At 37.0% G+C, this 13,896-nt stretch overlaps 1 protein-coding gene across 1 annotated transcript in view; it reads left to right on the top strand.

The window, feature by feature from the left end:
- Positions 1 to 13,896, top strand: part of HOMER1 (homer scaffold protein 1) — a 123,702-nt gene that overhangs the window by 86,593 nt on the left and 23,213 nt on the right. The window contains exon 6 of the mRNA XM_065873418.1: positions 12,550 to 12,706. Within this exon, the coding sequence (XP_065729490.1) occupies positions 12,550 to 12,706 (157 nt within the window). The remainder of the gene's footprint in view (positions 1 to 12,549; positions 12,707 to 13,896) is intronic.

The following is a 13,896-nucleotide window of genomic DNA, read 5'->3' as shown; positions in this document are numbered from 1 at the left end:
TTAATGAGGAGAGTTAGTATTAATCCTCATTTTGCAGATGAGGAAGCTGAGACCCCGTGAGGTTAGATAACATCCCTGAAGTCCTATAACTAGCAAATGGCCAGAGCCATGATTTGAACCATATCAACAACAGAGTCCTGAACCTGTGCCTTTTTTAAATTGAGATACAATTGACATATAACATTGTATTAGTTTTCAGTGTATCTGAGCCTATACTTTTAATCACTGTTTCACAGTTGGTTCTTGCTTAATGTGTACTTTTAACAGAATTCTTCACAACTTAGAAATTTCTATTTATAGACTGTTACAGACATGCATTTGTTATACATTTGGAAGTAATTTGCTTCAGATTAATTTCATAACTTCCTCAGAAAAGTCAGTGGTATTTCAGTTTCTTTACCAGAACTAAGGAAAATTCTGTAGTTTATCTGATTCCAGATGCCTTTGATAAGACACACTATTATTTATATACTACCAAGAAAAAACATTGTCAATTAAACTGACCATAACAGCTCTCTTTCAGGTATATTTAAACATAGATATTAATATATCTATGTAACTCTTTTGTACATACGTAATATATATAAAATAAATGGTTTAAGATGTTCCTTAATTTCATCATATGCAGAGTTCAACTCACTTTCAGATTCTATAACTTAAGTCCAGTTTTTTGTTTGTTTGTTTGTTTGTTTGTTTTTTGCGGTACGCGGGCCTCTCACTGTTGTGTCCTCTCCCGTTGCGGAGCACAGGCTCAGCGGCCATGGCCCACGGGCCCAGCCGCTCCGCGGCATGTGGGATCTTCCCAGACCGGGGCACGAACCCGTGTCCCCTGCATCGGCAGGCGGATTCTCAACCACTGCGCCACCAGGGAAGCCCTATGTCCAGTTTTTCAACCCAGTATCATCTTTTGGGGCTGTCAATAACATTAGTGATACAGTGTTTCTTTAAAAACTACTTTACTCTTGTCTCTGAGATTTTCTTCCAAACCACTGTTTATTAAAAGCTTTAATACTTAAATTCCATTTCACTTCTAAAAACTGTGTTTCCCAATTATAACCATGTGACTTCCAGTTCACAACAGGGCTGTCTTTAAAACTTTATTGGCAAACGTATCTTCACCTGTTTACCATTAGCGATCACTTTCTATATTGTATGTTAATCCAGACACACCAGGCTCTGTGCAAAGATAATGTATTGTGAGGCAGGGAAGGAATCTGAGCTGGAAAGTAAAATTTGGGACATTATCAAGGCAAACATTGAAAGCAATGGTCAGAGGAGGCAGCTTTTAGAAGCAGGTGCCAACAGGAGGGTAAGGAACAGAGCAAAGGGAACATCTGATAAGAAGGCCCCAAGGATAAGCATAAAGATAAGGAAGTTGCCAAAATTCCAGTCAGCTTTGAGAGGCACCTTGTTAAGGATTTAGGCAAATTGGGGCTTTCAGCCATATCTAGTAGAAAAATTCTTAGTATACTAGGTTCTTTAAATACCGTTTATACACAATGCAAAATTACTGTTTTCATTTAAGAGGTCTTTATTTGCTCTAAAAGAATAGCTTACATTGTATTAAGAAAAACAAATTTCGATCCAAACTGTTGAAGAAGGCCTTAGTTTCTCAGTGGCACTAGCTTGGGGCCAGTAGGTGGGCATGAGAGCACCTAGCCCAGAAGTGGCACACAAACAGGTTGAACGCCATGGTGGCTGCAACTGCATCCACAGGTGTGGAGAGGGAGTGAGGAGAGAAACCAACAGGCAGGTCCTGAGACAAGGCAGTATCGTGGGGTGCTCACATCAGCCCTCTTACTTTCATAGTTAGGGAGTGACCTCACTACCAAGATTAATGTCAAGAAGTAAGCCTATTGCAACCTAATCTTAAATCCTCTTTTAAAAGCTTATCTGGATATTTTTCACAGTTCTACATAATTAACATGCTTATTAGGAAATATATATCAATACAAGGGGCTACCATTCCAGAGACTCTGATGGTGGATCCTGGGTCCTGGAGGCATGGGAGAGAGGCATCTTTCTTCAATGCTACAACTGACCATTCACATAGAGGATTCACTCCACAGGTTAAATAAATGCATTGTTTGTGCATAAGATTCTTATTCTGTTAGACAGTCTATTTGTTAGATAGTACTTTTGAAGTACTTTTTCTTCTAGATTTTATGTAACTAATTTAATGAAGTTTACTACTTTCTTGCAGAACTCTGACATTAGATGAAGGAAAACAGTAAAATTCCAGTTTAAGGAACCTTTCAAATGATGTTTTTGGAGTGTTTTGAACTCCTTCATCTGACTTCTAGATCTCAAGCCAACAGGAAATCAGCTGGTCCTTTTTGAAGGGAAACTCTACCAAACAGTCACAAGAATAAAGAATTATTTTGCCCTTTATTCCAACATTCAGACATGAGATCATAGTTGTATTTCAGTATATCTTCTGACTCACCAGTGTCTCCAGCTAAGCAATTGCTTTGCAAACAGTTAATGTGAAACTATTAAAACTGTACCTGTAAAAAAGGACCAAGTTAGTAGCCAGAGAACCCCAATATTTTTTTAAAAAAACAAGTGTTCTGAAATGTAAAATGCTAACTTAAAATGTTGGTATCAGAATTAATCCCAAGGTATTCATTACCGCTAAAAATCAGGAACGTGATACCTTAAGTTGTAGACTAAAGCAAGGAACATTGTTTTTGCAAACTTGCAAAAGTGTGCCAAGTATTTAACATTATATGTAAGGGCTGAACACGTCTGAGATAGCTCACATGTGGAACTTCCTTCAGGGCACTGTAGAATTCATTATAAACCGAAATTGTGGAAGGTATTCTAATATACTGGATGGTGAAAGGAATATATAAAGAAGCTGTAGAGAGAAAACAGGGCAGATTGACCAAAATCAAAAACATTTTATTTCCTAAGTTGTGCTGTAGAAAGACAGATTATTAGAGGAGCAGCTCATTAAGTACAGGTAGCAAGAATGTTCTGAAAGATTCAGATTTACCAACAAAGATGAAATTTTGGTTGATATGGCAAAATAGCCTTAACAACACATTTATTTACCTTGGAACCAAGTATAAAAAAATGCAGAAACAAAAACTTAGCATTGAACTGCTCTGCTGTAGTATTCATTTCAGCACTATTAAGTCTCAAATTGTTATGGTTTACTGTAGTCTTGTGCAATATGCGAAAAAGTATTTGATATGACAGTTTTTTCAACATTTGTTTTTTAGTGCAATCAGCAGTACTTTGGGCTCTGCAGAGGAAATAAGAAAAAGGTTAATGGGAATCCATTGATCAGCTTATCTGTGGCCAGACATCACTACTTAATACATTAGAGGTTCAAAACATGTTCAGGGATATGAAGTAAACAAGCTATAGTATATCAAAACTTTGTTCATCTTTTTCTTTCCTGTTCCAGAGGCATTGTTTTAATTTTTTCCTGCCCAAATCAATTTTAATTATACCTTGTCTATGTCCCATTCCTTTCCTTTGTGTATATCTCTGCCTCTCTAATCCTATTTCTCCTATCTACTTCTTATCACCATCTCCAGTTGCCCTCATCTCCTTCCTTTTAATTTTCAACTCTCTTATTATGTGTCACAGCTGTTCTGTTTCCTGCCCACCCAGTCTCTTCCTATGCCAACAAATACATGAGTGGAGCAGCTTAGAGACCATTCTACCCGTTTTAAGAAGACCTGACTTTCCAGAGCTCCTATTATTTGGAATCCTACAAGTCATAGAAAGAGTATCTAGGAGTGCTTCGATAGACTTTTTTTTCTTTTAGTTGTGTGATATTTTTATTTGAAGTATAATTTATGTATAGTAAAATTCACCTTTTCTACTGTACAGTTTTATGAGGTTTGACAAATTTGTACAGTTGTGTACACATCAACACAATCAAGGTAAAGAAGGGTTCAATCACCCCCCAAAATTCTCTCCTGCTCTTTTGTAGTCAGCCTCTCCCCATTACCCCCAGCTCCTAGCAACCAGTGATCTGTTTTCTGTCGCTATAGTTTTGCCTTTTCCCTAATGTCATATAAATGGAATCATACATTAAAGAAAGAATGGAATCATACAGTATGTAGCCCTTTTTTTCCTTTTTAAAAAAACTGGGGTAAAATATATATAACATAAAATTTATCATCTTAACCATTTTAAAGTGTACAGTTCAATATTGTTAAGTATATTCACGTCGTTGTGGAACCAATCTATAGAACTCTTTCATCTTGCAAAACGGACACATTATATACCCTTTAAACAGAAATTCTCCATTCTTCTCTTCCCCCTAGCCCCTGGAAACTACCCTGCTACTTTTTGTCTCTACGAATCTAACTACTCTAGCTAACTTACATAGGAGGAATCATATGGTGTTTGTCTTTTTGTGACTAATTTATTTCACTTAGCATAATGTCCTCTGGGTTTCTCCATGTCGTAGTATGTATAAGAATTTCCTTCCTTTTTATTTTTTAAAGTGTTTGTTTGTTTGTTTGATTTGGCTATGTTGGGTCTTCATTGCTGTGCGCGGGGTTTCTCTAGTTGCGGCGAGTGAGAGCTACTCTTCATTGCAGTGTGCGGGCTTCTCATTGCAGTGGCTTCTCTTGTTGCAAAGTGCGGGCTCTAGGCACGTGGGCTTCAGTAGTTGCAGCACGCAGGCTAAGTAGCTGTGGTGCCCGGGCTTAGTTCCTCTGCGACATGTGGGATCTTCCTGGACCAGGTGTCCCCTGCATTGGCAGGTGGATTCTTTTTTTTTTTTTTTTTTTTAGCGGTACACGGGCCTCTCACTGTTGTGGCCTCTCCCGTTGCGGAGCACAGGCTCCGCGGCCATGGCTCACGGGCCCAGGCGCTCCGCGGCATGTGGGATCTTCCCGGACCGGGGCACGAACCTGTGTCCCCTGCATCGGCAGGCGGACTCTCAACCACTGTGCCACCAGGCAAGCCCCCTGGCAGGCGGATTCTTAACCACTGTGCCCCCAGGGAAGTCCCAGTTTCCTTCCATTTTAAGGCTCAGTAATACTCCACTGTATGTATGATGTATTTACCACATTTTATTTATCCATGCATCAGTGGATTCTTGGGTTGCTTCTACCTTTTAACTATCTTGAATGATACTGCTATGAACATTGTTATGGAAATATATTTTAGATATTTACCAAGAAGTGGAATTACTGGATCATATGGTTATTCTATTCTCAATTTTTTGAGGGACTGCTATACCGTTTTCCACATCAGCTGCCCCATTCCCACCAACAGTACATAATGGTTCCAATTTCTTCATATTCTCACCAACACTTGTTATTTTCTGTTTTTTTGACAGTAGCCATCCAAATGGGTGTAAGGTAGTATTTCATTTTGAATTTGATTTGCATTTCCCTAATGATTAGCAATGTTGCATCTTTTCAAGTGCTTACTGGCCATTTGTGTATCTTCTTTGGAGAAATATTTATTCTAGTCCTTTGCCCATGTTTTGATCAGGCTGCTTGGGTTTTTTTTTTGTTTTTTTTGTTTTGTTTTTGCAGTACGCGGGCCTCTCACTGTTGTGGCCTCTCCCATTGCGGAGCACAGGCTCCGGACGCACAGGCCCAGTGGCCATGGCTCATGGGCCCAGCCTCTCCGCAGCATGTGGGATCTTCCCGGACCGGGGCACGAACCCGTGTCCCCTGCATCGGCAGGTGGACTCTCAACCACTGTGCCACCAGAGAAGCCCAGGCTGCTTGTTTTTTGTTGTTGTTGAGTTGTAGGAATTCTTCATATATTCTGGATATATGATTTGCAAATATCTTTTCCAATTTGTGGGTTGCCTTTTAACTCTTGATTGTATCCTTTGATGCACAGAAGTTTTAAATTTTGCCATACTCCAGCTGTATCTATTTTTTTCTTTTATTACCTGTGCTTTCTGTGATATATCCAAGAAATCATCATAAGTCCAATGTCATGGAGCTTTTCACATGTTTTCTTCTTAAGGGTTTTATAGTTTTTGCTCTTATGCTTGATCCATTTTTAGTTAATTTTTGCGTATGGTGTGAGACACAGAACTAAGTTCATTCTTTTGCATATGGATATCCAGTTTTCCCAGCACCATTTGTTGAAAAAAACTGTCATTTCCTTATTGAATGGCCATGGCAACCATGTATGTGAAAATCATTTGACCACATATGTGAGGGTTTATTTCTGGACTTTCTCTTCCTTTGGCCTATATGTCTGCCTTTATGCCAATACCACATTATTTTGATTACCGTAGCTTCATAATACATTTGAAATCAGGAAATGTGAGACCTCTAACTTTGTTCTTCTTTTTCAAGATTGTTTTATCTGTTCAGAGTTTCTTGAGGTGCCATATGAATTTTAGGATGGATTTTTCTGTTTCTCCAAAAAGCACTGTTGGGATTTTGATAGGGATTACATTGAATTTGTAGATCACTTTGGGTTGTATTGACATCTTCACAATATTAAATCTTCCAGTCCATCTACATGGTATGTCTTTCTGTTTATTTGTGTCTTCTTTAATTTCATTCAGCAACATTCTATAGTTTTCATTGTACAAGTCTTTCACCTTCTTGGTTAAGTTTATTCCTAAGTAGTTTATTCTATTTAATACTATTGTGAACAGAATTGTTTTCTTAATTTCCTTTGCAGATTGTTCAGTGTATATAGAATCACAGCTAGTTTTTGTGTGCTGATTTTTGTATCCTGCAACTTTGCTGAACTCATTTGTTAGTTCTAACAGCTTTTTTGTGGAATCTTTAGGGTTATCCACATATAAGATCATGTCATCTGCAACAGAGATAATTTCACTTCTTCCTTTCCAATTTAAATGCCTTTTATTTATTTTTCTTGCCTAATTCCTCTGGCTGGGACTTCCTGTATCATATTGAATTTAAAATGATGAAATAGTCATCCTTCTCTTGTTTCTGGTCTTAAAGGAAAAGGCTTCAGTCTTTCACCTTTGAATCTGATATTAGCTATGTGCTTTTCTTACATGGTCTTTATTATGTTAGGTAGTTTCTTTCTATTCCTAGTTTATTGAGTGTTTTGAAAAATCACAAAAGGATGTTGAAATTTGTCAACTGCCTTTTTTACATCAATTGAGATGATCAAATGGTTTTTTTCCCCTTCATTCTGTTAATGTGGTATGCTATATTGATTTTTGCTTTGTTGATCCACTCTTGCATTCCAGAATCTCTTTTCATTTTTAAATAGTGTCTTTCAAAGAGAATGTTTCAATTTTTATAAAATCCCTTTTCTCAGTTTTTTAAAATGGATCATCCTTTTGGTGTTGTATCTAAGAAACCTTTGCCTAACTGAGGGAGACAAACATTTTTTCCTATGGTTTCTTCTAGAAGTTTATAGTTTTATATTTTGAGTTAATTTCTGTATTGAATATGAGATATGAGTCAAGATTCTTTGTTTTTCCTTTTGTATGTGGTTATCCAGTTGTTTCAGCACCATTTGTTTAAAAGACTATTTTTTCTCCTTTGGATTGTCTTAGACCCTTTATAACTATCTTCATTTTAATCATTTTCAGATATTTTCCTGTCTTTCCTGTCTCCCTTGGAGATCCAGGTTTTGCTCTTGTATCATAGTCTTTCACCTGAAGAACTTTCTTTAATATTTCTTATAGTGTATGTCTGCTGTTAATGAATTCTCTCATCTATTGTTTGTCTGAAAAACTCTTTTTTATTTCACTTTCATTTAGAGAGGTATTTTTGTTGCGTGTAGAATTCTGAGCTGAGAATTGTTTTCTTTCATGACTGTCACTCCATTGTCTTTTGAATTACTTAGTTTGTGATCAGAAACCTACTGTAATTGTTACTTTTGTTCCTCTATATGTAATATGTTTTTGAGTTTTTTGGATCTGAGGTTTAATGTCTTTTATTATTTTTTGAAAATTCTTAGCCAGATTCTCTTCAAAATATTTCTTCTGCCTTTTTTTCTCTTCTCCTTTTGGGATTCCAGCTACACATTTGTTGAACAGTTTGATATTGCCCCACATCTTGAATACCTTGTTTCTTTTTTTTCATTCTTTTTTCTATTTGTGTTTCAGTTTGGCTAATTTCTGTTTGGTTTCAAGTTCACTGACTTTTATGCAGCCATGTCACGTTTACTGATGAGCCTGTCAGAAGAATTGTTCATCTCTATTATCATGTTCTTTACCTCTAGCATTTCCATTTGACTCTTATAGTTTCCATCTCTGTTGAAATTCAACATCTGATGATACAGGTTGTCCTCCTTTTCCATTAAAACCTTTAGCATAGCTATTTTACATTCCTTGTTTGATAAATACTACTTTGTGGTCATCTATGGGTGTGACTCTGTTGACTGCTTTCTCTCTTGGCAGTAGGTTTTTTCCCTTGCTTTTTGGTATGTCTTATAATTTTTTACTGAATGCCAAAAGTAAGGCATTCAATAAAGATAAATAGTATTTACTCCTGGAGATGGGCCTGACTCTTCTGCTAGGTTGTTAGTGTGAAGGTTAAGCTGGTTTATTCAGGGGTTGACCTGGATTTGGAATTTGTTGTTGCTGTGGTTACCATGAGTACATCACAGGCTTTAAACATGTCTAGCATTACCATGTGCTTAGAGTTGGGTTTGGGTTGCTGGAAGGTTTTCTTACTGTTTCTGCTCCACCCTCAGCTTTTGGTCTTTTCTACGTACCTTTGCCTCAGAGGGGGTCTGTCTCTTGACCTCCCCCCAGTAGAAGGCTGCTGTCAGCTTGGTGGTAGGGGATAGGATAGGTTTCTCTATTGTCCTTGTCCAGCCTCAATCTTGGGCAGGCCCTGTGTCCTGGGGTATCAGGGTGGGGTTCTCTCAGTGATCCTGTACCCCTCCAAGTAGCAGACAAATTCAACCTTGTAAATCTAACAGTCTTATGCAGGAGTTTCCTGCCCCATCCCCCAAGGTTGGAGACCTCTAATGGTCTAGGACCTCTAGTAGTCTAGGACTGTTTTTTGTTCTTTTCACAGGGTTATAGAGTTTTATTCCCTACTTTTCCCCTAGCCATCACGGGTCTTCATCTGTGTCTGAGAGGGTGGGGGTAACAAGATTTTCTCCCCTTCTCCCAGTGATTTAAGGCTTTGTTTCCAAAGAGGAAAAGAATCCTGACCATGCTTCGTGGCTTTTCCACAGTGGTGGCCTCTTCCCTCACCCAAGGATCCCTGGAACTTCTGTCACTGTGGAGTTTGGGGCCCAGCACAGTGGTATGTGAATGCATTCTGGTTCACTGACATGGAAGCTCTCCAAACCTCATCCTTTTGGGTTTTTATGGAGGCTCCATTATGTAGACATAATTGATTAACTCATTGGCCATTAGTCATTGATTCAGTCTGCAGCCCCTCTTCCCTCCCTGGAAATCAGGGATTGGGACTGAAAGTTCCAACTCTGTTCTCATGGTTGGTTTCCTTGGCAGCCAGTCCCCCCTACTTTAGGGGTTTCCCAGAGTCACCTCATTAACATAAACTTACTTGTGGCTGAACAGGGCTTATTATGAATAACAAGACACATTTCACCTTTATGGTTCTGGATCAGTTTCAGGAACTAAGGACAAAAGACCAAATATTATAAAAAAGATGCTCCCATTGCTCTATTGCTTAGGAAAGTCCAAGGGTTTGGGGAACTATTGAACTAGGAACCATGGACAAAGACCAAAATGTATGTTTATTATAAATCGCAATATTACAGATATATAGTGGGGTTTTTTTAAGTTATATGTAGTATTAGTTTGCTAGGGCTGCCCTAACATATACTACAGTCTGGGTGGCTTAAACAGTAGACTTTTATTTTCTGTAGGCTGGAAGTCTGAAGATCAAGGTGTTGACAGGATTGTTTCTCCTGAGACCTCTCCTTGGCTTGCAGATGCTTTCTTCCAGTGTCTTCACATGACCTTCCTCAGTGCATGTCGGTGTTCTAATTCATCTTCTTATAAGGACACCAGTCATATTGGATCAGGGATCACCCTAATTACCCCATTTAACTTAATTACCTCTTTTAAGACCCTGTCTTCAAATGTACTCATATCTTGAGGTACTGGGAGTTAGTATTTTAACACATTCATTCGTGAGCAGACACAATTCAGCCCATAATGCAAAGAATTGGGGAAAAAACCAGAAATGTAGAGATCATCTAGGACAGTACTGTCCAGTAGAACTTTCTGTGATGATGAAAAGTTCTGTATCTTTGCTGTCCAGTATGGTAGCCACTAGTCATGTGTGGCTGTTGAGCATATGAAATGTGCCCAAAGGGACTGAGAAGCTGAATTTTTTACTTTAATTCTGAGCAATTTAAATGTAAATGGTCACATGCAGCTAGCGGCTAACATTTGGACAATCACAAATAATGACTGAAATAATTGTGATGTAGGCTGAGTTCTCAAATTCTTAATGGACTTTGCTACATACAGATTGTAAGATAAAACCTAGAGAAATAAAAAATAAAGCACTCTCATTTTTGTTCTTTTTCCTTTTATAAAGATGGTAATCTTACTTTATAATTGTGAAATTTTCAACAAATGTGTTTTAGAAATATTCAAAATCATTTTTTCTGCTCTTTAATTTTTTTTTTTTTTTTTTTTTTTGCGGTACGCGGGCCTCTCACTGCCATGGCCTCTCCCGTCGCGGAGCACAGGCTCCGGACGCGCAGGCTCAGCGGCCATGGCTCACAGGCCCAGCCGCTCCGCGGCATGTGGGATCCTCCTGGACCGGGGTACGAACCCGCGTCCCCTGCATCGGCAGGCGGACTCTCAACCACTGCGCCACCAGGGAAGCCCTGCTCTTTAATTTTTAAGAGGTTTGATATTTGCATGTATCAAGTGTTTAAATTAGTTCAGTAAGATTTTTGTTGTCAGATTGTAGAGTCCATTTAAATAAAACTAACATCTGTAGCAGAAAAATTGGTAGATGGTTTAAAAATCTATAATTCAGTTAGGGCAGGTGAATTGGTGCATGGTTTACTCAGAAAATCTGAACTTGGAAAATCATTCCACAAAAGAAGAAACGGAAAGAGCTTTCTTTTTAAGGATAGAAATGGATTGTTAAATTAATAGCTTAACTGATTGTTTGATTTTGTCCTTTCATGGTGGTTGATGAAGTTTTTTCTATAAACTTTAGAAAATTTTTTAACTTTTCATTTAAAACTGATTTTAGACTTACAGAAAAATTGCAAAAACTGTACAGGGAATCCTAATATACCCTCATCCAGCTTGTCTTCATGTTAACATCTTACATAACCATAATATAATTATCAAAATCAGGAAATTAACATTGATATAATGCTACTAACTAAACTACAGATCTCAGTTTTCACCAGTGTCCCTTTTCTGTTCTAGGATCCCATCCAGGATCCCACATTGCATTTCATTATTTCTTCTTAGTCTCCTCCATTCTGTTTCTCAAACTTACCTTTTTTTGACACTTTTGAATCATGCCAATCAGTTATTTTGTAGAATATATATGATGTTTTTACAAAATTGGAATGACAGCTATGCATTTTTGGGAAGAATGCCACAGAAATGATCTTGTTATGCTGATATGTCTTCTTCCTGGTGATGAGCTCTAGAAATCTTGATGATTGAAATGATACTTTCTTTTATACAATATATATTAAGATTACTATAAAATATCAATCCACCAAAACATTTGCTCTGTGATGCAAATGACTTTTTAAAACCCAAAATGCTGATTTAAAAAGCTATTATCATCACTAGTTAATGGGATGAAGTTAGTAGAATTTCACTAATAGGAATAAACGGTTCAATAATGAGAAAGAGAAACCATCTTTTTCTTTCAAATGAGGTAATTCTTTCTTCATTGGAAAGTTAAGAAGGAATTATCAAGAGAGGGGTCTTCTCACCTAATGGAATAGTCTTTGTAATAGAAAATTATCTTGGTTGAGATACTTAACTCTGGGTAACTTATCAAGTAGAACATTAAATGAGGAAAAAGATGATTGCTTTAGTTTTGTTCTATAAGTGACACTGGAATTCTATCAGAAGTTAAGTGTTTAGAACCAGTTTCTAGGTCTAGCTTATCATATGGCCTGAATTCAATTTATTACAGCAAATTTTGTATTTGGGGCATTTAAAAATTCTGAATAAGATGATGTAAATCAACAATTTCAAAAGAAATACTGTATTACATGTTCCGGACCTTATTAACATTGAAGCATCCTCATATGTTTTATATGAAGGAATGAAATTGTACTTCAGGCTTTGACGCTCTTAAAACATAAAGTACGTTGTTAGGTTTTGTTTATAAATATTTTTCAAGATATAATGTTTATTCCTCAAAAGAGAATGGGTAGAATCTCTTCTGTAGATACTTGTATCTGTCATAAAGAAGGGAACTCTTCCATATTAAGCCTCCTACTTTGGTAGCTTTTATATTTCTTTACTTGGTAGGTTTTATGCACTAGGAACATTTCAGTGAAATATTTGTGTTTTTATTCTTTTGGGGTTGTTTTTGAAACATTCTTGGATTATAAACCAAATAATAGAAGTGAGTACTGTTGTCTCTTCAATGTAACAATATTCAGCATAATGGGTAGAATTTTCTTTTATTTTAGTTCAGCAATCAGCAAACATTGGGAGGCTGAACTGGCTACCCTCAAAGGAAATAATGCCAAACTCACTGCAGCCCTGTTGGAGTCCACTGCCAATGTGAAACAATGGAAACAGCAACTTGCTGCATATCAAGAGGAAGCAGAACGTCTGCACAAACGGGTAAGTTCAGGGCTGCTATGGGTAAGGATTTAGAGCTAACAGATTTTCTTGATCAGAGGAAATTTACATGTAGATTCAGCACAGGAACATCTTATGGAGATTTTTGTTGGTTATCAAAACATATATATGGTTTGTATTATATGTTTATTGGTTAAGAAAAATATTTTCTGCAGTTTAATGGGAATGAAGAATATGCAGCTTTTGGAGTCCAAACACCTGATTTCAAATTCCTGTTGTGCCACTTATTAGCTGTCTGACCTTTGGTAAGTTGTTCCCCACTTTCTACTCAGTATTCTCATCTATAAAATAGGAATAATAACATAGACTCTGTAATTCCTGTGAAAATTGAGATACTGAATTGACATGTAATTCCAGAGTTAATGATAATGCTTTTATTATTTTATTGTTATTTCTTAAAGAAACAACAGTAAATTTGAAAAATACAGGTAGAAAATTCTTTATAAAAGTTGGTAACAATACAAATATGGGGCAGTAAAAGAAAAATCAGACATCACAATACCATTAATATCAGAAGACTAAACAATTACTTAATAAAGAAATATTTTATTCAAAGCATATGCATTCACCCAGTAGGAAGCAGATGCCACTAGTTTCTGTTTTTCAAACAGCTGCCAAAGAAGTGAACCCCATAGACAAGAGGAAATGGACTTAGAGCACAGTTTGAGGAGTGTACTTAGTGGACCAGGATGACCAGGGAAGTAAGGTAGAAGTTGAGTAGAGACTGGAGGGAAAGTAAGAACCCTGAGTAAACACCGTTCTATCCTAAGTATAAAAGTCAACTCATGAGGGGGAAAGAGGGAAGTTGTTATTTAATGAATATAGTGTTTCCATTTTGCAAGATGAAAAGCTCTGGAGATCTGTTTCACAACAATGTGAATATACTTAACGCTACTGAACTGTACATTTAAAAATGGTTAAGATGATAAACTTTTACTGTGTTTTTTATTGTTTTTTACCACAATAAAAAAAATTAACTTAGGACAACTGATTCATAATCCAAAAAAACATTCATTGAGGAGCTATCCTTTTTACGTATTCCCTGCCCTTGAGGAATTTTTGCTTTAAGTAGTCAATTGAATTTTAAAGAAACAAAGTATTTTTATTTACTCACATAATTATAATTTCCAGTGCTCTTCTTTCCTTCCTGTAGGTCTGAATTTCCATCAGGT

This window comes from Phocoena phocoena, chromosome 3 (genome assembly GCF_963924675.1).
Source record: "Phocoena phocoena chromosome 3, mPhoPho1.1, whole genome shotgun sequence".
Lineage (NCBI taxonomy): Eukaryota > Metazoa > Chordata > Mammalia > Artiodactyla > Phocoenidae > Phocoena > Phocoena phocoena.
Note: the sequence above shows the minus strand (reverse complement) of the source record. Positions and strands in the feature narration are given on the sequence as shown.